The sequence below is a fragment of the Myotis lucifugus genome, unplaced genomic scaffold (assembly GCF_000147115.1).
Source record: "Myotis lucifugus unplaced genomic scaffold, Myoluc2.0 scaffold_110, whole genome shotgun sequence".
Taxonomy (NCBI): Eukaryota; Metazoa; Chordata; class Mammalia; order Chiroptera; family Vespertilionidae; genus Myotis; species Myotis lucifugus.
In genome coordinates this window covers 922,197-947,217 of record NW_005871158.1, presented here as the reverse complement: position 1 = coordinate 947,217, position 25,021 = coordinate 922,197, and the positions used below count along the sequence as shown (strand labels likewise).

The following is a 25,021-nucleotide window of genomic DNA, read 5'->3' as shown; positions in this document are numbered from 1 at the left end:
CAAAATACCATGTGCGGGCGCGCACGTACAGTGTGATTGAAACTTCGTGGCCCATGTGCAGAAGTTGGTTTTGGCCTGGGCGAAACAAGTATACAAGACAAGTGTGGATGGGAGAGTTGGAAGGGGTCTACCTCAGCGAATGTACCTCAATCAGATTGAGGACATTTTTAGCAAAGGCCAGCTTAGGAGTACCCTAATTAAGTTATTAACAATGTACCTACCTATATAGTTTAAGTTTAAAAAATTTGTCTCTCAAAAGAAATTTCAATCATTGTACTGCTGATATTTGGCTCTGTTGACTAATGAGTTTGCTGACCACTGGCCTAGACCATGGAGAGCCTTTTGTGCCATGCCTAGGAATTTGAACTTTATTCTGAATGGGGGGAACCACTGAAAATTCTTGAAGTAATGATGCAATATAGTAGAATTAGAGTTCAGAAAGACTGGAAGAAAACTAGTTAGCAAAATACTACAATTGTCAAAAGAGCACACAAAGGTTTGAACAAATGCATTACTTAAAGAGGAGATAAACAGACTTGGTAGACATTTAAAAGATGGAACCTAAAGGACACAATGCTACAAATAGAGTCAAATCACAGTAAGTACTCAGGTTTTAACTTCATACTTCTGGCTTTGATGGTAGGGCCACTTTCCAACATAATGAAGGAGGTACTTGTAGAGTATTTGTTTTGTTTTCTTCATGGGCTGGAGGATGCTCAAAGATAGGACAGAGTTTTTTGGATATGTTGATTTTGGGGAACTGCTGAAGAGAGATGTGAATAGGCACTTGGATGTATAACGTTAGAGTTCAAAAGAGAGATCTGTGCTATAGATGCATAAGTAATTAACAAAAGTGTTAACTTAAGCTCTGTAAATAATACAGGAAGAAATATAGAGAGATAATAATGGGACAAATGACTGAATTTTGGGAAATACTGACTTCTAAAAGTCTGATACAGAAAGAAAAGCACACAAAATGAAAAATGACAAGGGAATACAGAGAACATCAGGGCAGTGAGATACCAGAAAAACCAAAGGAGGAAATGGGTTCATAGAGAATAAAGTTATCAGTGAAAAATGTTGCAGAAGTAAGATAATGATTCAAAAGAATCTATTGCAGTTGGTGTTGGTAACCTTTGCCAGGGCAGTTTCAGTCAACTAATGGTAGCAGAAAATTATCTACTATAGGTAAAGCAATAAATGGGAAGTGAAGAAACAGAGACCAGGGTGGACTATGCCTAACGAAGCTTGGCTGTTTAGAGAGAAAGGCGGGTTTTAGGTGAACAGATGTCCATTTTCATTTTCCTCTGTTCCTTTGGGGTTTTTTTATTTTTAAGATAAGAATAGGCTTCAAGGGAGGGAATTAAAAGAGAAGAGGGAAAAACAGAAGAGGAAAAGTCATTAAGGAAATGATAGGGATAAGAAAGACAGGACAGATGGTAGAAGAACTTCCATCCAGAGGTAAAGTTGATTTTTCCTCTAAAACTGAAGTGAAGGCCACAAGTGTAGGAAGTGATAAATTTGTAAACATGAGAACAAGAAGTCAAAGTTCATTTCTTATAACCCACTCAGTGCTACCAAATATAACTATGTACTGTATCACTCTAGTGGGCATCTTTACATAGAAATAGGTTACAGCATAAAATATACATGTAAATTTTCGAAAACAATTTGTTTACTTACCTTCCATAACATCTTTTTCAATTATTTTGACTACTTCTGTTTGATTATTTGTCTGTTGCTTACGAATAGATGTTTTCTTGAATTTATTCACCATACATTCCTAGAAAACAAAATAGGAAGAATCCAAAAAATTATCAGTGAGCATTTAGCATATGCTCAGTACCATACTTGGCCTATGAAACAGTATGTGTTATATAAGAACTACTATCTGTTCTCAAGAAGCTTACAATTTAGTTGAAAAGACTATCATAATGTACCAATAAACTACAAAAAGTATTCACTTTTCAAAACATATTTTAGGCAGATAGAGTAAGAGAAATCAAAGAGAGTAGACTAGTCAAGGTCTTCTCTGCCCTGGCCAGTGTGACTCAGTGATTGAGCATCAACCTACGAACCAGGAGGTGACAGTTAAGATTCCCGGTTAGGGCACATGCCCCAGTTGCAGGTTTGATCCCCAGTAGGGGATGTGCAGGAGGCAGCTGATCAATGATTCGCAGGGACACAATTCTGCGAGGATATAGAGGAGTGAATGATCATTGTATTTCTAGCCTTCTAACAAATCCATCTCTTCTGCCCAAATTAACTGTATGCACAATTAGCAGTCCAGCTCTAGCACCTTCCTTAAGCATCCCTGAACCCAACTATCCTTCCTTACTCCAAAAACCCCTTCTGCACATACTATCATTCTTGGCCCTCCCACTTAACTGTGTCATCTGTGTATGAGTGTGTTCTATTTCCAACTGTTGTCTGTTCAATGAGGGTACTGTCTGAATCTTCCGTGCCTACACAGCACATTTCATAAATATTCAAGAAAAATTGTTGAACTGATGACCACACACTCATAATACAAAGGACACTAAACAGACACCTGACTCTCTGGTTCTGAATTCAGACTCCACTACTGAGTCACTAAACTGTTCTGAGCATGATCTTCCATGATAAAATAGGAGTTGTTCTGAGGCTCAAATAAAATACCAGAGTACTCAGCACAACACCACATACACAGACCCCCTCGATGGATAGCTGATTCTGCATCAATAAAGTTGTTAAAGGAATTCTTTTCCTGACACCTGTACCAGAAATTACTGTAAGAAACATAAAATGTCCCCTCAAATAACAAATCTAAATTATATTATACAAGAGGAATTCACATCTAATTGCAAGTTCATTTTAAAATAACAAATTAAAATTTTAGAAACATAATACGGGAAATGGAGAATTACAAAAAATAAGAAATTGAAATTTCAGATAAAGTGCTTTTCACTTTAAAAACAGCTACTTACATGCAAAAACTCCATAACTACTTTATCAAATTTAGTTTGTTTCTGAATATGATCTAATGTTTCCTGGTGTGAAGAACTTTCCAGATGCAGTTCAATATCTTTTTCTTCAAACGTTCGAAATTTACAAAATGAACATGTGAATGCCATTCTATAAGGGAAAAAAAGTATTTCTTTATATATTACTTTATTTACTTACAGAGTGCATATAAAGATAACAATGAAACTAATTTTAGTAGCATGATTTTCCTTTCTTCCATTTTATGGGTGATGTAAATTTAGCTTAAGTCAGAAAAAAAAAATATTTCGTTAAGCACCTATTTGGACAACACTGTCATTATACTACTTTGCATTTCTGACCGATCCTGGAGCTTCTGAGTATGAGAGATGGAATATCTATATCTACTTCATCTAATCCCAAACTCTCTATTTCTAGCCTAGACCAGTTAGAAAGCCAAAGCAAACCGTGACAAGTATCAATTTCCAAAGTTCCACTACTTGTTTTACACTCTGTTCCATCCTCCAGTTTCCAAACCACTAAAGTAGTATCAACACAGCCAGGTGGGACATCAGACAACCATAATTCACTCCCTTGGAGCTCTGGATGACCAAAGTCCTGTTCCCTAAAGACCACTTCAGGATAACTAACAGTCCTGGTCTGAACAAATGCATGCATTTACAAGCTCTGGAACCATCCCAGAATGAATTCCCTCATTTTCTCCCATTTAATTGCTCCTATCTTACATATTTTCATTTCCTTTTCCTACAATTATAACCACCATTTCCTAACTGGTTTCTTTGTCTCCAGCCTCCATTTTCCAACTAATTCCTTACACTACTATTAGATTTATTTTCCTGGTAGAGTATGGGATCTGGAGCCAACTTTTGGGTTGAGATCCTAGCCCCCTTGTGTGACCTTGGACAATTAACTTCCTCTGGGCCTTAATTTTCTTATCTTAATGAAACCAGGATTTAAAAAATTAATACATATAAAGCCCTTAGAACAGTTCCTGGCACACAGTAATTATTCAATTAACTAGAGGCCCGGTGCAGATTCGTGTACTGGTGGGGTCCCTCAGCCTGGCCTGCAGGGATCGGGCCACAACTCACAGTCCAACATCCCTCAAGGGATGTAGTAGTGCACACAGGCGACCGGCCGGGGAGAAGCCCAAGCCCTGGCCTGGCGCCACACTGCTCCCACTCATCCAGGCCCCACTGCGCCTGCTGCCACGCCGCCACTTGGTAGGCTCAGTAGGGTCTCCATGCACCTGTCCTAGGGCAATACTGGCGTGCCCATGACCGAGAAGCGGCCGCGGGCTCATGCCCAGTCAGTCCCGATGCTGGTCCCAATCCCGGTCCAGATGGAGAAAGCATAGGGGAAGTGTCTGCAGGAGAGGCTTGCGCTGCCATAGCTGCACTCGCCAGCCATGAGCCAGCGTCTGTGGCACTCTCGCTGTGGGAGCGCACAGACCACCAGGGAACAGCTCATGCGTTGAGCGTCTGCCCCCTGGTGGTCAGTGCACATCATAGCAACCGGTCGAACAGTCGCTTAGGCTTTTATATATATAGATTATTGTTACTTCCTAAAGGAGGCAATAGCACATTACTGCTCAAAAAGCTTCATTGGCTCCTTATGGCTAAAAAAAAAAAGTTAAAATCCTTTCAGCTGCCATTTAGAACAGCACCTGGTCTCTCCTATCTCTCTATTTGGCTTCACCCAATAATAGCTTTAACAGTATCTGGAACATAGTATTCTTCATTAAATGTTTTAATTAGCTTATACCTTTCACCCCACTACAGTCTTTTTTGATCTAAATAGCTTTCCATTTCCTGAATATAAAGGAAACATTCCTGTTTCTTTACTTTTTTACCTCAAACCATGACCTCTACCTGAGCTGCCTAACAACTCCTATTGTCACCCCCCACCCCCCCCCCCCACCATTCCTAAATCTGTTAAAATCCACTGGTGCATTTCCCTGCACCCCTATGTAGAGTCCCCTATATGACTACTTCGTACTTTCTTTGGCCCTCTTCACCATATACTGTTTGTCTGCACCTCTCAAAAACCCATTCCTTTCCCTACAGTTCCTTACCTTTCCATCCTCTTTATTATATTAAAAACACTCAAATATCCAAGTATATATATATATATATATATATATATATATATATATATATCACAAGAATAATTATTTTCTGTCAATCTCTTATCCTAACTCAAAGTAAAACTGTTCTGATAAATTGAAATAATTTTTAGACTATTTAAAAAGATACTTATCCAAAAATGACAATTTAATTGAACTAATAATACTCTTTTAGTTATGTCATCAGGTTTATATTCAGAATTATGGAAAAAACAGCTAGATGAAAGCTCATTTATTTTCTCCAAATCACAATATATATTATTTTAACATGGATACATCATATCCAAACCTATAATTTTATTGGATAAAGTATTCATAAATAGAAAAATTAATCCTATAATATAAAATCATCTTTGAACTCATAAACATTTGATACAAAACATTCATTTTAATTTATTTCTGCACCAAAGTAACTGCATCCATTATCCTTGCCAAAAGAATAATATCAGAGTGGGAGATATTCCCAAGGACCACAAGGGGTAGCTGCCCCTTAACATTTCTTTTTATGAGTTAATTCTTAATAAGTTTAATTACATTGTTTCTTAGGTCCCAACAAATTAGAAGTAACAAACCAGAAAGAACACAGTTAAATGTTATTAAAGCTGGACACAAAGATTACACAAGTAATACCTTACCGACTAGTATCAAACAACAAATCTGGGAATTGGATGCAACTGAATTTTCTTTTACTACATTTTACATAAATAAAACCAATGTATATATTAAAACCAAGTAATAACAAAGTATCCTGTTTAATATGGAAGAAAACTCATACATTTTAAAAATACCTCCTTAAAAGGGTTTTCAGATTCTCTTAAAATGTTATCTTTTGTATAGTTTTAGACATCTAGAAAATTCAGTTAGCCGAAATATTTCATTCCCTTCATGCTACACATACAAGTTAACCTTTATAGAGCAAAACTGTATTTTGAATGGGAAAAACACTGAATTTACTTTTTCAATTTTATATTATTTATTTCCCTAGCATAAGTAGTACCTGGGCAGATTATAGAGGGAAAAAGATAAATATCAATACTGTCTTTTTAACAAAACTTCCTAGTAGTCTCTTTTTTTTTCCTATGCATAACTTTACATCTTGCATATATATAGGGTGGGGCAAAATAGGTTACAGTTGTGAGTACATGAAACAATTTATTCTTGTATTATTATTCACAAATTATGGTATTATTTTCCATATGAACAACTGTAAACCTACTTTTGCCCCACCTGTATTTTTCTATTGTGCCTGCATTTTCTGCATATTGTTTCAGGCTTTATAACCAAAGGCATAAGAGCCAAGAAGGGATGTGTCTAACCTTATATATGATTGCTCACACTCTATTGCTATTTAAATAATGTTTTGGAGCTATTATAAATAATTATTATTATAAATAATGCTGTAATGGGCATATTTTCAGATTAGACTCTTCTACATTTTTAGGTTATTTTCTTTGAGAGATAAAAAGTATAAAAAATTCAAGACATTTCTAAAAACTGATAAACTGCTTCCCAGTAGTTATGTTATAAAGTCACCAGAAAATTATGTCTTTTGTCTGTATCCCAGTTAGTTAATCAATAATTTTTCCTCCTAGCTAATAAAATGCTATGCTATAATTTTCAGTTTATTTGCCCTAGAATTATTACATAGCTGTTGTTCTTTCACCAAATTATGTATTAGGCATCTTGTTTCCTTATTTTTTTAAAAATTCTGATTCGGTGATATTTATCTAACTTAAACATTAATCATTTTTCATGTTTATAATATTTTCCAAGTTTGTTTGCTTTCCTTTCAAGTTTTCAATTTGTATCTAAACAAATCTGGTCATTATTCCCTTTGTAATTTATTGTAGAACTTTTAAGCCTAGAAAACAAAATTTTCTTGCAGGGATTAAAATGTTCCATTTTAGTTCCCTGTTATTTTCCTTTTTTTTTAGGTTTATTAATTAATCTGGATTCATCCTTGCTGGTGTAAGAAGAGGATCTAAACTATTTTTCTTGTTATTGTTCAAGTAGTTTCATTTGCAGTTATCTTCTTTATTATACACTAGAGGCCTAGTGCACGAAATTCATGAATTCGTGTGGGGGTAGGGGGGTGGTGGGGATGTCCCTCAGCCCAGCCTCCTGCACACTCTCCAATCCGGGACCCCTCAGGGGATGTCCAACTGCCGGTTCTGGCTGGATCCGATCCAGCCTAAACCAGCAGTTGGACATCCCTTTCGCAATCCGTGACCGCTGCCACCTAACCACTTGCCTGCCTGTCTGCCTGATGGCCCCTACCACCTCTGACTGCCTGCCTGATCACCTCTAACTGCTCCCTGCGAGCCTGATCACCCCCTAACTGCTCCCCCCTGCCGGCCTGATCTCCTCTTAACTGCTCCCCCCTGCCAGCCTGATCGCCCCTAACCACCTCTGCCTCAGCCCCTGCCACCTTGGCTTTGTCCAAAAGGATGTCCGGTCTAATTAGTATATTACCCTTTTATTAGTATAGATTACATTCTTACATATAACACATCTGCTTACAAGCTAGTAATTCAGTTATACCAATTACCTTTTTCTAGTACAGCTTTCTGTTTCAGTATCTAGAAAAGCTAGTATCTACTCATTTACTATTATTTTTGTAAAATTTAGTTTTCCTATCCAAGAATATCACTATGGCCTTGTCCAGGTGGCTCAGTTGGTTGGAGCATCATTCCATACACCAAAAGGTTGTGGGTTCAATTCCCAGTCAGGGCATGTACAGGAGGCAGCCAGTTGATGGTTCTTTCTCTTTCTCTCCCTCTCTCTCAATTCCTTCCTCTCTCTCTAAAATCAATAAACATATCCTTGGGTAGGAAAATTATATATATATATATATATATATATATATATATATATATATATATATATAATCACTATGTCTCTATATAGTAAAATATCAAAGACTTTGTGGTTTTCCTCATATTATGACATATATTTCTTATTAAGAGTACTGTATTTCTGAACATTATGAAACAATTATCATTACTGAATAGGACTTTTCCCCTATCTTTCTAAGTGGTAATTGTATATAAGTATCAAAAGTCAAAAACATTCCTATATATCTTTGATCAAAACTTTTCATTTGATGCTCAGGAACTGTTTGCATTCCAATTAATTGCCAATTAATTCCAATTAATCTTTCTAGAAAATGGTTCTATAATGAGCCCAATTTTCTGACTACTAAGCACAAACCTGTATCCATCTCCATATTTCTCACTGTTTTTTTCCCTTCTGCGCCTTTGTTTCTCTCGCCGAGCCTCAATTCGCCGCTTTTCTTCTTCTTCTTCATTTTTTGGATCAATTTTTGCTAGGATATCAGACAAAAATATTCAGACTATAGATTTCCATTCTTCCTTTCCAGTCCCAGTTTATAAAGTACAGACATACAAAGTTTACTTTGTGATAGCGGATTAAATTTGGATTTCCCCAAAAAAAAAAATCAGAGTTCAAGATTACCCAGTATATAAAATCATCACGAATTTTGTCATATTTACTTTTCATCTATGGGAGTCTTTGCTATATATTTTTCTTATATTTTTTTCTCTAAATCTGTTCATTTTGCCTTATTCTCATTTTAAGCAATAAAATCACTATCACCTAAAACAGCAATTTTTAAGTGGTGTGTCACAAGAATTTTTAAAACATGCAATACCTGACTATTTAGTCAGAGGCACTGACTTCTTTTTCCTTTGTCAAATTTAAAACATGACAACAAACAACACAACAATAGCCATCTGGTGTGTATGAATCAAAATTATACCTATTTTTTGGTCAGATCAGGAAAAAGTATAATATATATCTTGGTGTGTCACAAAATTTTATTAATTGGTTTATGGGTTGAATACTGCTTGACCTCAAATCATCTTGAATACCACTTTAAGAAACACTGAAGTAAACTGACCCTGCATTAAAATGGAATTAAATGAAAACTAGAGAGCTGTGGACACAAAAACTCATATATATTATAGGTGCTTCCCCAAAATTTCTCAAAATGTGTGAACTCTATATAAAAGCAGTTTCTTCCTCTTTTTAAGAAAGCATTTTAATGCAAATATAATCCTATATAATAAAAGCCTAGGTGGCGTCACGCAGCGGCGTCACAAGATGGCCACCACAAGATGGCCGGGGAGGGCAGTTGTGGGCGATCAGGCCGGCAGGGGAGGGCAGTTGGGAGGGATTAGGCTGGCAGGGGAGCAGTTAGGCATCAATCAGGCTGGCAGGGGAGTGGTTAGGGGTAATCAGACAGGCGAGCGGTTAGGAGCCAGCAGTCCCGGATTGTGAGAGGGATGTCCCAGATTGGAGAGGGTGCAGGCCGGGCTGAGGGACAACACCGTGCCCCCCCCCCCTTCCTGTGCACGAATTTCGTGCACCTGACCTCTAGTAAAGTAATAAAATACCTGGTACAAAATTTACCATTTTAACCATTTGCAAGTGAACAATTCAGTGACAGTAAGTACAGCACAATGTTATGCAACCGTCATCACTACTTAGTTTCAAATTTTATCACCCCAAATGGAAAGTCCATAGTGGTCACTCCTAAATTTCACTTTCCCCAACCCCTTGGTAACTACTAATCCGCTCTCTGTCTCCATAGATTTCTCTGTTCTGGATATTTCACATAAATAGAATCATATAATATGTGGCTTTTTTGTCTGGATTCTTTTATTTAGCATAGTGTTTTCAAGGTTCATTCACATATTGTACGATATATCTGTACCTACTTCCTTTTTAATAGCTGAATAACATTCCATTGTGTAAACAGATCACATTTTCTTTCATCCATTCATTTTTTAATTAACAACTGCATTGTTTCCACCTTTTGGCTACTATGAATAATGCTGCTATGAAAATTTATGTACAAGCTTTTGTTTGAATACTTCTCTTCAATTCTTTGAAGTATATACCCAGGAGTAGAATTGCTGGGTGACATGGTCAGTCTATATTTATTCATTCAAAGAACTATCAAAATGTTTCCCACAGCAGCTGCACCATTTTATATTCCCAACAGTAATGTGTGAGGGTCCCAATTTTTCCACTCCTTGCCAACACTTTGTTTTTATTATGTCCATCAACTTCACATGGTGTGTAGTGGTATCTCACTGTGAGCAACTTCTTTCATATAATACATTTAACTTTAGACTTAAAAAAACTAATCTGCCCTTAAAGTTTTCCTTTTATGCATTGTTTTCCTTTTAGATTGTTTGTAAAAATACCTAATATAAAATCATGAATACCCAGGGATTCATAAACTTGACAGTAAACAAATATTTAGGCAGCATTTGCTATGTATACAGTGGAATGTTTCAAAATTATATAAAATCAACACCTTAAAACTCAATATCTAGATTACTTTTCATCATTTTATAAGAGCTTAAATGTATATCCTTATTAATCAACCATTTCCATATTCCCATTGGATTTCCCTAAAACTCTATGGAAAATCTACAAGTATATAACCTCAAACTAGAAGTAATTGGGTTTCCCTTTCATATGCTAAAGCTATGATATATTAGTATATTGTACCTCCAGCAAAATGACTGAATATGGTTCCTTCTAATGCTTTTCAACAAATCATATAGCCTATACTACAAGACCTTATTCCAGAATATTTTGCTTACTTTTCAAAATGCCTACCTCATGCCTAACAATAAAAGGATGAACTGGCTATGGAATTTTGGCTTCATTCTTAGCTATACTACACTATTATCAAATATTGTTAAAAAGGGGGAGAGAGGAGCATCCTGGACAGTGTTGTTCGGTGGTTAGAGTGTTGGCCCATGCACCAAAGGGTTGAAGGTTTGATCCCCAGTCAAGGGCATGTACCTGGGTTGCAGGTTTAAGCCCAGCACTTGTCAGGGTTCATACAGGAGGCAACTGATTGGTATGTCTCATAACTCTCTCTCTCCCTCTTACTCTTCTTCCCTTCCACTCTCTCTAAAAATCAATGGAAAATATATTCTCAGGTGAGGATTAACCACAACCCAAAAGAAGTCATTATGTCCAGAAGATTAAAAGCAAATTAATTTTCTAGAAGAAGTATAGATTTTCCTGGTACCTACGACCGTGAAACATTTCTTCCCTTTGTCCTCATAAAGAGCATTCTATGTAATATAACATAACACTTCCTCAACAATACCTCAAACAATAAATACACTGTAACACCCAGCAGCTTGACTCAAAATCATGTGTGAGTCCATTTTAAAAATATAAATATTTTGACTACACCCTAAACCAGAATTTAGGGAAGAGGAATAGATCAGGGCATGTGAACTTAAAAAGTATCTTGTGCCCTGGCCAGTGTGGCTCAATTGGTTAAGCGTCGCCCAGTGCACTGAAAGGGCACTGACTGGTTCGATTCCAGGTCAGAGCACGTACCCAGGTTGTGGGTTCGATTCCCAGTTGGGGTGCATGTGGGATGCAACCAATCAATGTTTCTCTCTCACATTGATGTTTCTCTCTCTCCTCCTTTCCTCTCTCTCTAAAATCAATAAAAACATTTTTTAAAAGAAATAAAGTATAAAAATTTTAAAAATAAATAAATAGTATCTTGATAATTTTGATGTTCATTACTAATAACCGCAATAATTGCACTAGGGGTTTCACGAACCTAACCACTATAATTACAATGCAGCTTGTCTATATAAACATGAAAAATTATCTAAAAGCACTGAATTAAAAAAGGTAAAAAGTATCCACAGCAATTGTATTTTCTTACTTACTAGGTGATTTGCTGAGGCTCATCTTCTCCACAGGTTTTGCTAGCTTGGGTTTCTTGATGAAGGTTCCACTGGGCTTATTAAATTGTTGCATCATTTTTCTCTTTATTCCTCTTGTAGCAGCAACTGTCACATTGGCGGATTTATTTTGATAGTCAACAACAATTCCAGGTCTATGAATGCTTCCAAAATCACTCATATGCTGCAAATTTGTGAAATCAAGAAATATTAGCATAATATCCAAAAATAAAGAATGAGTTCATACAAAATTTACATGTTTTCTATCTAATAATTTTTACCTAAAAATTCCCAGAATATAACTAAATTTACATGTCCACTCTTAATAAACACATTGGAAAACTTTGTAAATTATTACATGAACTCAAATCCAGTCAATTAGTATTTTTATTTCCAGTAGAACAAATATGTATATTAGCTATTTTTATTTTTACAATTCAAAATTAGTTGAGATCATAAACAACATATGTGCCTGTCAAAATATTACCACTTGTACAACTCTCTGACAACTCCTCTTCAGAGTTCCTAATTGATATTTTCCCATGAAAAGACCTTAAAAGAAATCTTTATTTTACTAAAGCCTGGCTTAAAACTAAGAAACACAAAGAAGACCATATTTGAAGTTTGAAGTTGGAAATAAAAAAGATCCAGAAATCACTTATGATTTCTCCCTGTTGAAAAAGGGAATGAGAAGGCGAGATGGAACATTAGTATGAAATAGGAGAGTTAAAGCATAACCATGCATCAACTTCCAAGACACACTTCAGATAAAGAATTACATCTGACGTTCCATTCACATTCTTACCTAGAGAAACATATTCTGACCCAGAAGCCTGAGAAGCAAAAGTTTACAGACGAAGAGTCATGTAACCAAGCGACTCTGTGTCCCTTCCTCTTTTAGTCATTAACAAAATCCACTACACCAAGAGGTCACATGTCCAAAGGAATTTGTTCTTCTAACCTTACTTTTATAAGATAAAGAATGAGGAGTAATCTGAAGAGAAGGATCCAATGGGAATTGTACAAGTGAAGATTAAAAAAGAAAACCCTATTGGTTCATCTACTTCATTAACAGGAGGAAAGAAAGAAAAGTCCATTCACACTAGAATGGTGAATACAAAGTACAGGAATACCTGTTTTTCTATTGTGAAAACAAAATTGATATTTGAAGTCTCATTAAGAAAAAAGTCATTTGCCTATAAAGTAATAATACAGCATGGAAAATGCTAGGTGTTTTCAAATTTTACCCCAACTATTTTCATTTAACCTATAATCATAAAGTATGGTGGAATAGCAACATATTGCTTACATTTATATATTATGCTTAGGATACCTATCTAACCTAGTGGACTGGAATAAATTAGTATTTCCAGGCAATGTATACAGTCACATCAGAAAAAATCTTGATTAGTTATCCATTAAAGGTGCAATGCATTTTACATAAGAGTTAACTGTTACAAATGCAAAATTTCTAAACAAGTATGACACACTACACTGATGTACCAAAAGCTAGTAAACAGTCAAAATGTGTGCCCTACTACATTTTTTATCAGAAGTACTTCCCTCTGCAAAGAGATTAAGAGCCACTGACTCAAAAAATAAAAAATAAAAAACATTTCTTACATTATAGCAAAAATATAGTATTCTTTATATGACCAAACTAAATAATAACTCCGTAATCTACATACACTTACTAGGTAAAATTTCATGTTAGTCAAGTTCCCTAAGAACATAGGCATAATCTTAAAATTAACACTGTATATCCTGAAATTAAACACTTGAAGACTACTTTATCTGCTCATTTAAGCAAGAATTTACAAAATATTACTTCCTAAGGAGCCATAAACATATACAGGTAGGAAATTATTTTTCAATATTAAAACTGATGACAGAGAAAGTATTATACCCAGCAATAGGACATGCTTTAAGAGTGAATTAGCAAAATTATACTGACCACAAATCATTCTACAACCTATTTTACATATCAACTTCTTCACCATGTAAACAAAGCTAAGCTACCCTCAACTATCACCAACTTTTGATCTCTTATGTTTAATGTGAAATATGGAGCTTTGAAGAAATAGTTTAGTAGCAAAGTATAAACATTTTATCATACATTGCACCTTTAACCTACTCAAAAAACTCCAAAAGGGTTGTTACCTTTTACAATAATCCAAGAACTGTCCCACTAGCAAAACTGCTGGTGTTTACAAGGAAAAATGCAACTCCTTTTAACCCCTTTTAGACCAAATCTAACATCCTCACCTTTTTAATAAAGGGAGATTTGGCAAAACTTTATGAACAATCATCTCACACTGTCACTTATTTTCTGAGGTGCTGGAGAAAGTTTTACAGACAACCTAAAAAGTATGCTTATGACTCAGCTTTTGCTTCAGAATACACTGGGATGAACAGTGTTTATTCTAGTTGAAAACCACGGTCTTGAAAGGGTTTAAAAGAGTGACTAGTGAAAAGAATCTGAAAAGATTCTGTTGTACTTACTCCTCGGCCTCGGCCTCTGCCTGTTGATGGTCCTCCAAAAGCATCATAGTTTCTGCTTCCAAACGTACTTTCAGGATAAGCAGGCGTTCCTCTCCCCCGAGAGCCTACAGGTGCAGGCTTCATATGGGGTGAAGAAAAACTGCTGTAGGAAGAGTAATTCTCTCTTCCTCTGTCCTCCATAAACCCAGGCCTCAATTTTGAACGGGAGTAAGGTGCTTCCCAGCTAGACCCGCCCTGGTTTCTACCTCCGAAAGAGTCAAGGCTATTCCGGTAGGAGCTCTCAAATCGACCACCATAACTACCTCCGAAGCGGCTTTGTTCGGGTTCATTAAAACCATAGCCAGATCTGTACAGATCTCGCCCACCCAGAGAAGACCTGGAGTCGTAAGACTCATAAGGTCCAAACCTGGAAAAATTGCACAGTGAGGGAAAAAACAAAAGTAAGCTTACTAATGTTAGACAATTCAAAAGACAAATTATCAGATGACATTTATCAACTAAAATTCATTTATACCATACTGGTTTGCACAGTTCTACTTTTGTTCAAGCTTGATTAGGGCTGGGCAATTCAACATGAGACCAGATAGAAAGCTACCTGAGTCAGTTTTTAAATATGAATTGAGTTAAGTAAAGCTTAGCTTAAAAATCTGCTTTTTAGCAGCTTTTCTATTTTATTAAAAATGAAAAGATTTATCTGTAATTATTTTAGCCCAGCCCTAGTCTTAGAAAAAGTCATTTGCTAAATTTCACAAACTACTCAAACTTTCTTTAAATCCATCCTCAATATTGGAAAAAAAACAAAATATTTACAGTATTTAGGCTTTCAATAGGGACACAAATTGAAGACTACACAGATACAGGCTATTATGACACAGAAGAGATCCTTTTGCACCCTCAATAATCTATATCACAAAACAGCTTCATTATATTTATAGTAGTTCAAATTTGGAGAAAAATCTCTGGTTATAAAATTTGACAATCTGCCAAACTTTGGCTAAGGTCAATAATCAATCCTCAGTCACTTTTCACTTATAGACTAGTAAATCTAACAAATCTAGAAGGATAAGCACATAAAGTAGGACATAAAAGTAAATGACCACCAGCATATACCCTCTGCATATGAATTTTCAAGGCAGATGAGAAAGAATACATTTTATAACATCATCAATTATTTGAAAAATTATTTCCTGGTAGGGAATTATCACATAAAACTATGCTAAAAAAAGGAGCACACAATCTCAAGGTTTTAATAGAATCAACAGAAGAAATGAATCATCTTACTTCTCACAAATCCAAAGTATGCTTGACACTTTACAACACAATTTTATAAAGGCCCACAATTACACGAGATAAACAATAACATCTACATAATTTATATGCATTACATTTACAATGTAACAGGCAATAATTGATATATTAAAACATTTAAATGTGTTACATTACTTTATTTACAGATAACTAAATAAATAGAAGGAACTATTTACTTCTAAATCCTAGTAACCATATAAAAAGTATTCCCCTTTCCAACTACATTTTTCAAAGCATCTATCTTATAAGCAAAATTGTCATTTTCTTGAACATAACTGTTCCTCTACTATCAACCATAGTGGCACACTTGAAACAGAAAGAAGAAAGTAAGCAAGATTCAGTCCATCCTTAAGGAATCTGGATCCTTCAATTTATGAAGAAGGACGATAGTTTTAAATGTTCTCTAACTAATTTTACTATTTGGTAGGAATCTTTGTGTCTCAAAAAGTGAACTCCCTTTGTCTGAAATAAGGTCAACTTTAAAGCCTATAGTAGCTCAACTAGGTTTATGCTTTCCACAGTATCAACAGCAAAATATAAATACATTCTGAACTCTAGTGCATTAAAATAAGCAAAAGGTATAGTATTCGTGGTTTTAATACAATGCTCCTAGCCTAGAGCACAAGTGGTTTTTGGTTTCAGTAGTACCTGCCAATAAGTACCCTAGATATGATATAAAGAACTTTTTACTGTTATAATATACTCTTACAGCTTACTTTAGAGTTAAATTTAGAGTTAAAAGAATAGCTATCTTAAATGTTTCTTAGAAATTGAACATGGCTAGGCTAGTTCAGTTAAACCCATTCTAGTCAAAGACTGTTTTGCTGCTTTTAACAGCACCCCACATTAGGAAAGATTTTTTTTAAATCATTAAGAAAAAGCTTCCTATATAATATTTCAAGTAACATTTTACACCATTTATTCAGGACATTCTGATTAAGAATTAAAAGTAAAAGAAATATTCACTGCTAAAAACAGAAAAATCTTTAATGATTTATGTATTGAAATGGTAATAGTTATCTGAGGTTCTTAAAAAAATGTCTGCCAGTGATTTTGAAATAATTTTTATAACCATTAGTTAACACCTTTAAACATTTAAGGTGATTATTCAGTATCAAATAGTGAAGTTCAAGTATCATAACGTGCCTAAGGAATTCTTAAATTAAAATATCCAGAATCTTATAATCTTCTAATTATTTGGCTAAGTGATTAAGCAATTTACCTGCTACCCCCACCACCACCACTGTGATTGTCCATGCCATATGACTGGTTTAGGTAGGAGTCCATGGATCTTTGACCCCCATAGGATCCATGGCCATAGTCACGATCCATCCCTATAAAGGGTTTAAAAAGAAAAAAATTAAATGATGCTCACCTTTACTGGCACCCAAAAGAAGAATTTTTAGATAAATATCCTTGAATGCCAGACCTCCATAAGATCCAGGGCCATAATCTCGATCCATTCCTAAAAGAATCAGTAACAAAAGGTTGGTAAAATATACCATTCTATTCAGGAATCTTTGCATAAAACACAAGATATTCATATTAATCATCTGAGAAAATAGTTCATCAACAACATTTAAACCACAGTCACACTAGACAATGAAAAAAAACACAGAGATGACAATTTACTGAAAATTCAGATTTCCTATAGAAACCTAATGTTTCAAAGAAAAACTGCAACTAAAAACTTCTATATTAGAATTACTTTCAATTTAACCAATATTTATTTGACTAGAGAACTCCTATAAGGCCTGGTATTAGATACTACAGAGTATATAATTAATAATTAAAAATTACAAGAAAAATCAGCATTTAATGTCGAAAGAGAAAATTTTTGTTGTAAATATATTTTTCTTCATCAATCTGTTCTCTAAATGTCTAGAAAACCCACCATATTTTCAATTAGCCGAATTTCAATTACTTCAAAAAAGTAATTGAACTAGCTATTTTTAAAAAGTAAAAATCAGAGTGGGGCCAATTTGTGGTACTGGGCCTGTAAATAATGATTCAACGAATATTTAATTCCTCAAATACTTTGAATAAGGGAATTAATGTGAATTCTAGTAATGCACACACTAAAAACAATGTCTAATACATACAGTAAGAGCACTAAATATATCTTATTACACTGCAATTCTACCTCTATTTCAGTCTCCGACATAAAAAACAAATACAACAGATAATAAAATGAATTTATTATAAAAAGGAAAAAATTTAAAAATCATTTAGAATGTTTCCTATAAATTTTATGCACTAATAAATGCAATAGTATACACAAATTTTATGCAAAAATACAAAGCAAATATCTTAATTTATATTTTTTAAAACATTAAATACATTTTAATTACAATCATTTAAATATTTCCGTTCCAAACAACAACGCTGACAGCAAAACTTTACAAAAATACTACTTGAAATCTTGCAACTTTAAATCTGGAAGTGAACTAAATGATCAAATTCCATCTCCTTGTTTTATAGATTAGAAACTGAAGTCCAAAGACATGAAATAATTTTCCCGAAGTCCCATAAGTATCTACCCCTCTAGCTTCGTGCTGCTGCTTCTACCTGAAAGAAACACTCTCCTCTACTACCCCAAGTATCTGTTTGTTGAAATCTTTTAAAGTCCATTTCAAATACCAATCCTATTGATATAGCCTCAGCTGATTATCATCTTTCTTCTGAATATCTACAAGTCTGTAGCTCTTATCTGGTGCTCATTATACTCTACCTTATATTCTATTTGTGACCTCATCTTAAATGTACACTAGTCTTGTGCAGGGTCTGACTTTTAGTAATTTTTTATATACTCTTGAGCAATAGTTCTCAAGGAATAGTGTGTTGACCACTGGAGGTTGCCAAGACCCTTTCAGAGGGTCCACAAGGTTAAACTATTTTCATAAATAATACTAAGACATTATTTGCCTTCTGAGCAGGGTTGACAGTTGCACTAAAGAATGCAAAAGCAGTGATGGGTAAAACTGCTGGTCTCGTAGCATATAAATCAAGGCAGTGGCACCGAACTGTATTAAGAATTGCTGTATTCTTCAATACTACACACTTATAGTAAAAATAATAAAATAAAAATGCCACCTACACTTAAGAATGTCCCTGATGAAGCACTAGAATGATTAGTTTTATTAAATCACTAGAGGCCCGGTGCACGAAATTCGTGGACTGGAGGGGGGTATCCCTCAGCCCAGCCTGCACCCTCTCCAATATGACATCCCTCTCATAATCCGGGACTGCTGGCTCCCAACCGTTAGCCTACCTGCCTGCCTGATCACCCCCTAACCACTCCCCTGCCAGCCTGATCGACGCCTAACTGCTCCCCTACTGGCCTGATCGCCCCAACTGCCCTCCCCTGCCAGCCCAGTCGCCCCTAACTGCCCTCCCCTGCCGGCCCGGTCACCCCTAACTGACCTCCCTGCCAGCCCGATCGCCCCTAACTGCCCTCCCCTGCAGGCCTGGTCCCCCCCAACTGCCCTCCCCTGCAGGCAGGCCTGGTCCCAACTGCCCTCCCCTGCAAGCCTGGTTGCCCCCAACTGCCCTCCCCTGCAGGCCTGGTCACCCCCACTGCCCTCCCCTGCAGGCCTGGTCCCCCCAACTGCCCTCCCCTGCAAGCCTGGTCCCCCCCCAACTGCCCTCCCCTGCAGGCCTGGTCCCCCCAACTGTCCTCCCCTGCAGGCCTGGTCCCCCAACTGGCCTCCCCTGCAGGCCTGGTCCCCCCAACTGCCCTCCCCTGCTGGCTGGGTCACCCCTAACTACCCTCCCCTGCCGGCCATCTTGTGACCACATGGGGGCGGCCATCTTGTGCAAGGGTATGACAGTCAACTTGCATATTATCTCTTTATTATATAGGATTATAGAGGATGATATTCTGTGTAGTAAAATGGGAAGTATGCATAGCACCTAAAGCAGTTTTGCTACATATCAAAGTCCCACAGTTCTCTCCAGGAAAAGCCATTCTGTGAATGTTTTGTGAGCTGAATTAACCACATTTTACAAGGAATATTATTTAAGGAATACCTTTCTTACTAGAGAGAAAGACTGACATTCAAAAACTGGCTTTCGGTAAGGTCATTTGGCAGGAATTTTCTCAAAAATGAACAAAGTAAAACTGTCACTTCAAGGAAAGTAAGTGAAAATATTTGTTGCCAATGATAAAATTCAAGCAAAAATTAAAATTTTATAAAACTTTACCTACCACCTTGAGTTTGACAGCTTCTCAATATTTAAATGTTTTTCTGATAAAAACTGGTAGCAGTATTAATGACTTTTTTATATTGTACAATAAAATCTGTCAATATATATTCAGAAAATCTGAATAACTTAGTAAACCAATATTTTCCCAATCTAATCCCTGATATTACAGGATCATACATAGTAAAAAAATCCAGCAAGAGTACAAGACATACCAATAAACTTCAATGTAATAGAGTACAAAAAGTTAATCAATATACAAAATGTATTGACGTATTTTAGATTTTTATACCACAATTTCAAGTTGGGTGTGTAATTTACATTTATAGCACAATATAATTCATACTAGCCACATTGCAAGTATTCAATAGTCAGTCACACATGGCCATATTAGACAACATAGTTCTAGACTAATAAAATAGTCAATTGTTTATCTTTAGAGTTGGTGAGCATACAATGATTTTATACTCATACATCATATATACAGGATAATTTTGAGATTAAGTTTTCAAAATAAAATGCTCTTCTCTAAGGTTTTATCTTATATAATAAAACCCTAATATGCAAATAAACCGAACAGCGGAAAGACGGGTCGTTATGATGCACACTGACCACCAGGGGGCAGACGCTCAATGCAGGAGCTGCCCCCTGGTGGTCAGTGCGCTCCCACAGCCAACCTCCTGCGGCTGGGCAACCTCCCATGGTCCCTCCCCCTGGCTGGCCAAACTCCTGAAGTCTCTCCCCCAGGCTGGCCAACCCCCTGTAGTCCCTCCCCCTGGCCAGCCACCCAGATCGGCCCCGATGAGGGTGGGGGGGCAGCCAGCCAACCTCCCGCGGTCCCCGTCGTCCGTCCCCCCCCCCCCCCCCCCGAACTGGCCAACCTCTCACGGTCCCTCCCCCCATTGGCCCCAATGGGGGGGGGCCTGGACAGCCAACCTCTCGCGGCCCCTCCCCCAGCCAGCTGCCCCCCCCATAGTCTCCGATCGCTGGCCAGGCCAAGGGACCCCACCTGCATTATTTTTCTCTCTAGCAACTGCCATCTTACATATATTACTTCTTTGCCATGTTTACTGTCCATTTCATCTTACTAGACTGTAAACTCCACAAGGGCAGGAGTATTTGTCCATTTTTTTCACTACTAGTATATTGTCAGCTCCTTGAACAGTAACTGATACACAGCAGTTACTCCAAAAACACTGAATGAAATCAAACTGTATCTTTGAAATTGATGTCTTCATTTACAAAATGTAGATAACCCAGACCTCAAAGTAATCTTTAATCAGAGTTACATTCCAAAATCATTCAAAGTACTTTTTTCATAACATACACAGCCAGGGACCACTTGCCCTATAGTTAAGATTCAAGAGGACTAGGGTATGACCTGAACAGATATACCTGGAAAGAGCTCCCCAGGGGAGTCTAACGATCACCCTCAAATAAGAACCGCTGTTGGAGCTAAAATTTAAAAAATAAAAGTACTAACATCGGTGATAGAAATTTCTAAAGCTCTTTTTATAACACTGTATATCAAGAAAATAAAATGTCTGGCCCTGAATTTCAAAATCCTGTATTTTGACATTAAATCCAACTCTCTAATAATCTTACTAGAAATCATGGCCTTTTATCCTTCCAAATCACTTTCTTCAGTAAAAACACTAGTCCTATCACTTCAGTTTAAAATCCTGGATTCATTTTTTATTCATGCCTCTCAATTTTCTACACATTACTAGTCAGCCTGCAAGCTCTGCTAATTTTCTCTAAAAATGTCTTAATTTTTTTTCTTAATATTTTTTAAATTACTATTTTCACTTCCCAAGTTCAAGATCGTAAAATTCTTATACCTAAATTTATGAAATGGTTTTCTAGATAATTTTCCAATTTTAAGTCTAACCTACATATGGATGCAAATTAAACAATTATAAGTAATAATACAAGAATGAACTTTTGCATACTCACAACTATAAACCTTCTTTTGCCAATCCTGTATATTGAATACTTCCTATATATTAAGCCTTATTAGGCCACATCAAACCCAAAGTTTCTCTAAATTCTTAGAGATGATAAATTAAAATTAACTGGACTGTAATTATCCCCATAAAACGGAATCATTTCTTTATTTAGTAGTACATTTGCTTCAGTTTTATTTTGTGAATCTATTATATTTTGTACAACAATTGAATTTAGCATTTCTCTGCAATCAGAATTTTAATTCCACTACCTGGGGTCCTTCGTGCAATGCTTTTTAAAATATATTTGATTTGTGGCCTGGCCGGTGTGGCTCAGTTGGCTGAGCATCATCCTGTGCACCGAAAGGTTGCCGGTTCAATTTAAGGTCAGGGCACATGCCTGGGTTACAGGCTCAATCCCCAGTCAGGGTGTGTGCAGGAAGCAACTAAAGGATGTTTCTCTCACACTGATGTTGCTCTCTCTCACTCTCCCTTCCTCTCTCTCTAAAATCAATAAAAAACATATTTTTTAATCTCTTTAATTTGTTCCATGTTCTTTTTTGTGTGGTATCATCCTGCTTAATAACTATCAAAATGGCATCCAATTGTATTCTGCATACCTCTCTAGATTTTACCTAACTATGTAGTCACAACACCAACATCATGCTTATGTTAATAAGTTATCAGGCTTCTTCATGTGCCCCTCTAAACAGCTCCTTAAACACTAACATATTTGAATATATTAAAGAAAATGACCTCAAAAAACAAGGTCAAACAGAAGCAATACAGAACCAGGCCAATAATCCATGTAATCTACAGAACCAGGCCAATAATCCATGTAATCTACATTACTCAATAGCAAAGCCTCTAATTCAACAAAAATATCTCAGCCAGTTTCTTGTAACTTATCACTAAAAATGCAGTCAGAGCCTTTTGAAATAAATTAAAGCAATCATTATTCAAAAAAAAAAAAAAGAGTCAAGCTAATATGAATAGCCCTAACTTTTCCTGATCCCAAATTCCCTAATTCAAATACTAACTATAGTAGGACAACATTAATTCTAAGAAGTGATATATCAAGAGGCAAAAAAAACACCAATTAAAACAAGGTAGAACTGGCTTTTTACTTTAGTACTTTAAATGCATGAAGAGAGAAACTGAAATGTATCCCCTAACATATTTAACAGCAAATGAAAATGGATACTTACCATTAAAACCCTGATAAGTATTCCTGCAAGCAGAGTGTGTGTAATCTATGAAGACATATCAACAGAAAGAAATTAGTGCAATATTAGCAAAAAATCTTACATTATAAACCCATCTATTTAAAAGAAACACTTTTTTAAATGTCATTAACTTAATTATCTGCAAAAATGGGGTATAATTATTAATATTTCATATGGGAAAACATATTATCTCTTTCTCTGCATTATCTCGCCAAATAGCAGGTTTATCATCCAAAATATGGTAATGTAAAAATTAGTTTATAACACCTAATATATAAAAACAGCCAAAAGATAGGATCCAGTACTGATTTATGCAGAGTAACAAAAGGGCAGGCATATAAATTAAATTATGTATCAAATAATGCAAACACAAGGACATATGAGAATTGATTCTATGAAGAGTATAATTTTTCAAATATTTCTTTTATCACTTAATTTGCTCTCTAAAGATTTCGGAATCTTATCTGAAAAATGCGCACGTGAGCACACTATTACCTATGCAGGATGTGACATAACCCAAAATCATATTGGTAATTTCCCTGTCAAAACTAATTTAGCAACTGCTAAATCCTTTAGTTAATTTTACTAATAAATACTGAAATGGTCATGTGGGTGCAACAGAAACCAGGTACACTACACGGGACTGGATTCAGTTATATTGTCAGTCAAATACTACCATCCCCTAAACATAGTGATGGTGTGAAGAGGGGGCACGAGAGAGGGAGTATTCTCACTGACACTATTTAGAACGGTAGGTACACGGTAATCATAAAGAGCACATACACTGTTTTATCCCTGTTTTTCAATTCTCTACAGAAAATGAATTCCCTTATGCGGGGAGGGGACCACTCTCATTGTTCCCCAATCCTCCACCTTAGTAGCTTCTGCTGCACCTTGGGTGTTGGCAGTCACCCAACTTGGACATGAAAACATTCTACATTTTTAAATATAATTCCCAACTCTGGCACTTCAACTACTCATTGTTTAAAAGTTATCTCTATCAAAATGAGTCAAAGTCCACCTCAAACAAAAACGCCAGTGTGTTCATAGGTGACCTTTCTACTACAAAGTAACTTACAAGTGTCCACAAAAGGGTGATACCAGTCCTCTTTTATATCAATTTGGCAGAACACTTTGTGGCATGATATCAAAGATCAAAAGATCATTTAGGAAGACTCAAACGCTGAGATCACACCACATTCAATATTAACCATACTTTTTTTTTTTTGCTTGGGTTGCAGTGGTTCTCAACCTTCCTCATGCCGCGACCCTTTAATACAGTTCCTCATGTTGTGGTGACCCCCAATTTCATTGTTACAAATTGAACGTAATTAAAGCATAGTGAATAATCACAAAAACAATGTCATTATATATGTGTTTTCCGATGGTCTTAGGCGACCCGTGTGAAAGGGTCGTTCGACCCCCCCCCCCCCAAAGGGGTCGCGACCCACAGGTTGAGAACCGCTGGGTGAGAGGCTTACAACTAGTTGCTAGCGAGCTGGTTTTCTTTAGAAATGCCCGGTTCCTCGGGAGGAAACCCAGCTGAATCACTCAGGCCCCCTCTCACGACTCCCTCGTGCTGTCACTACACATTCATTTTGTCTTGGCACCATTTCCTATGAGAGTTGGGCAAGATTCAGAGGCAGGGCGAAGACCCCCTCACGTTACTCGGGGAGGGTGTGACAATGGCGTCCGGGAGCGGAGGGAGGGACGGCGGGAAGGGGCTGCTAGGATTCGGCTCATTGAGCCCGAAGCGCAAAGCCCGGCGGCAGCGGCCGGGTCCGGATCTGAAGGGCACGGAGCGCTGCGCCGGAATCCCAACTTCCGCGCCCTCCGCACGCAGCCCGGGGAGACGCGCTCCGGCTCGGAGCTGCTTCAAAGGCGGGACGAACCACCAGGTAGGTGCTCGCGGGGAGCCACCAGCCCCGCTTCCTTCCCGTGCCGGGAAGATGTCTACCTATACGTGCCGCCTGGAGA

At 36.8% G+C, this 25,021-nt stretch overlaps 2 protein-coding genes across 4 annotated transcripts in view; both read right to left on the bottom strand.

Annotated features, from left to right (window-relative positions):
* LOC102432442 (DBIRD complex subunit ZNF326) overlaps nucleotides 1-25,021 on the bottom strand; it is a 51,161-nt gene that overhangs the window by 25,565 nt on the left and 575 nt on the right. The window contains exons 2-4 of one of the 3 annotated variants that reach the window (XM_023757634.1): nucleotides 23,027-23,071; nucleotides 17,099-17,134; nucleotides 16,892-17,003 (exon numbers count right to left, since the gene is read on the bottom strand). In XM_023757634.1, the coding sequence (XP_023613402.1) occupies nucleotides 16,892-17,003; nucleotides 17,099-17,134; nucleotides 23,027-23,071 (193 nt within the window). Of the gene's footprint in view, nucleotides 1-16,887; nucleotides 17,004-17,044; nucleotides 17,135-23,026; nucleotides 23,072-25,021 lie in introns of those variants that run through there. The other 2 variants (XM_006093166.3, XM_023757633.1) reach the window with 2 other exon arrangements.
* Nucleotides 702-14,739, bottom strand: LOC102432115 (DBIRD complex subunit ZNF326-like). Its single transcript, XM_023757632.1, has 7 exons — nucleotides 14,607-14,739; nucleotides 14,362-14,503; nucleotides 11,845-12,043; nucleotides 8,318-8,441; nucleotides 2,967-3,114; nucleotides 1,684-1,783; nucleotides 702-763 (listed from the first exon to the last, which is right to left on the bottom strand). The coding sequence occupies exons 2-7, from the start codon at nucleotides 14,482-14,484 to the stop codon at nucleotides 717-719; spliced, it is 741 nt and encodes a 246-aa protein (XP_023613400.1). The 5' UTR covers nucleotides 14,485-14,503; nucleotides 14,607-14,739; the 3' UTR covers nucleotides 702-716.

Excerpts from the sequence above, each read along its gene's own strand:
- LOC102432115 (XM_023757632.1), bottom strand. The coding sequence starts at position 14,484 with ATGAAGCCTGCACCTGTAGGCTCTCGGGGGAGAGGAACGCCTGCTTAT. Across the intron at positions 12,044-14,361 it reads GCAGAGGCCGAGGCCGAGGA|CATATGAGTGATTTTGGAAG; the intron begins GTAAGTACAACA and ends ACAAATTTGCAG. Across the intron at positions 764-1,683 it reads TGAAAAAGATGTTATGGAAG|CAGTTCCCCAAAATCAACAT; the intron begins GTAAGTAAACAA and ends ATCTCTCTTCAG.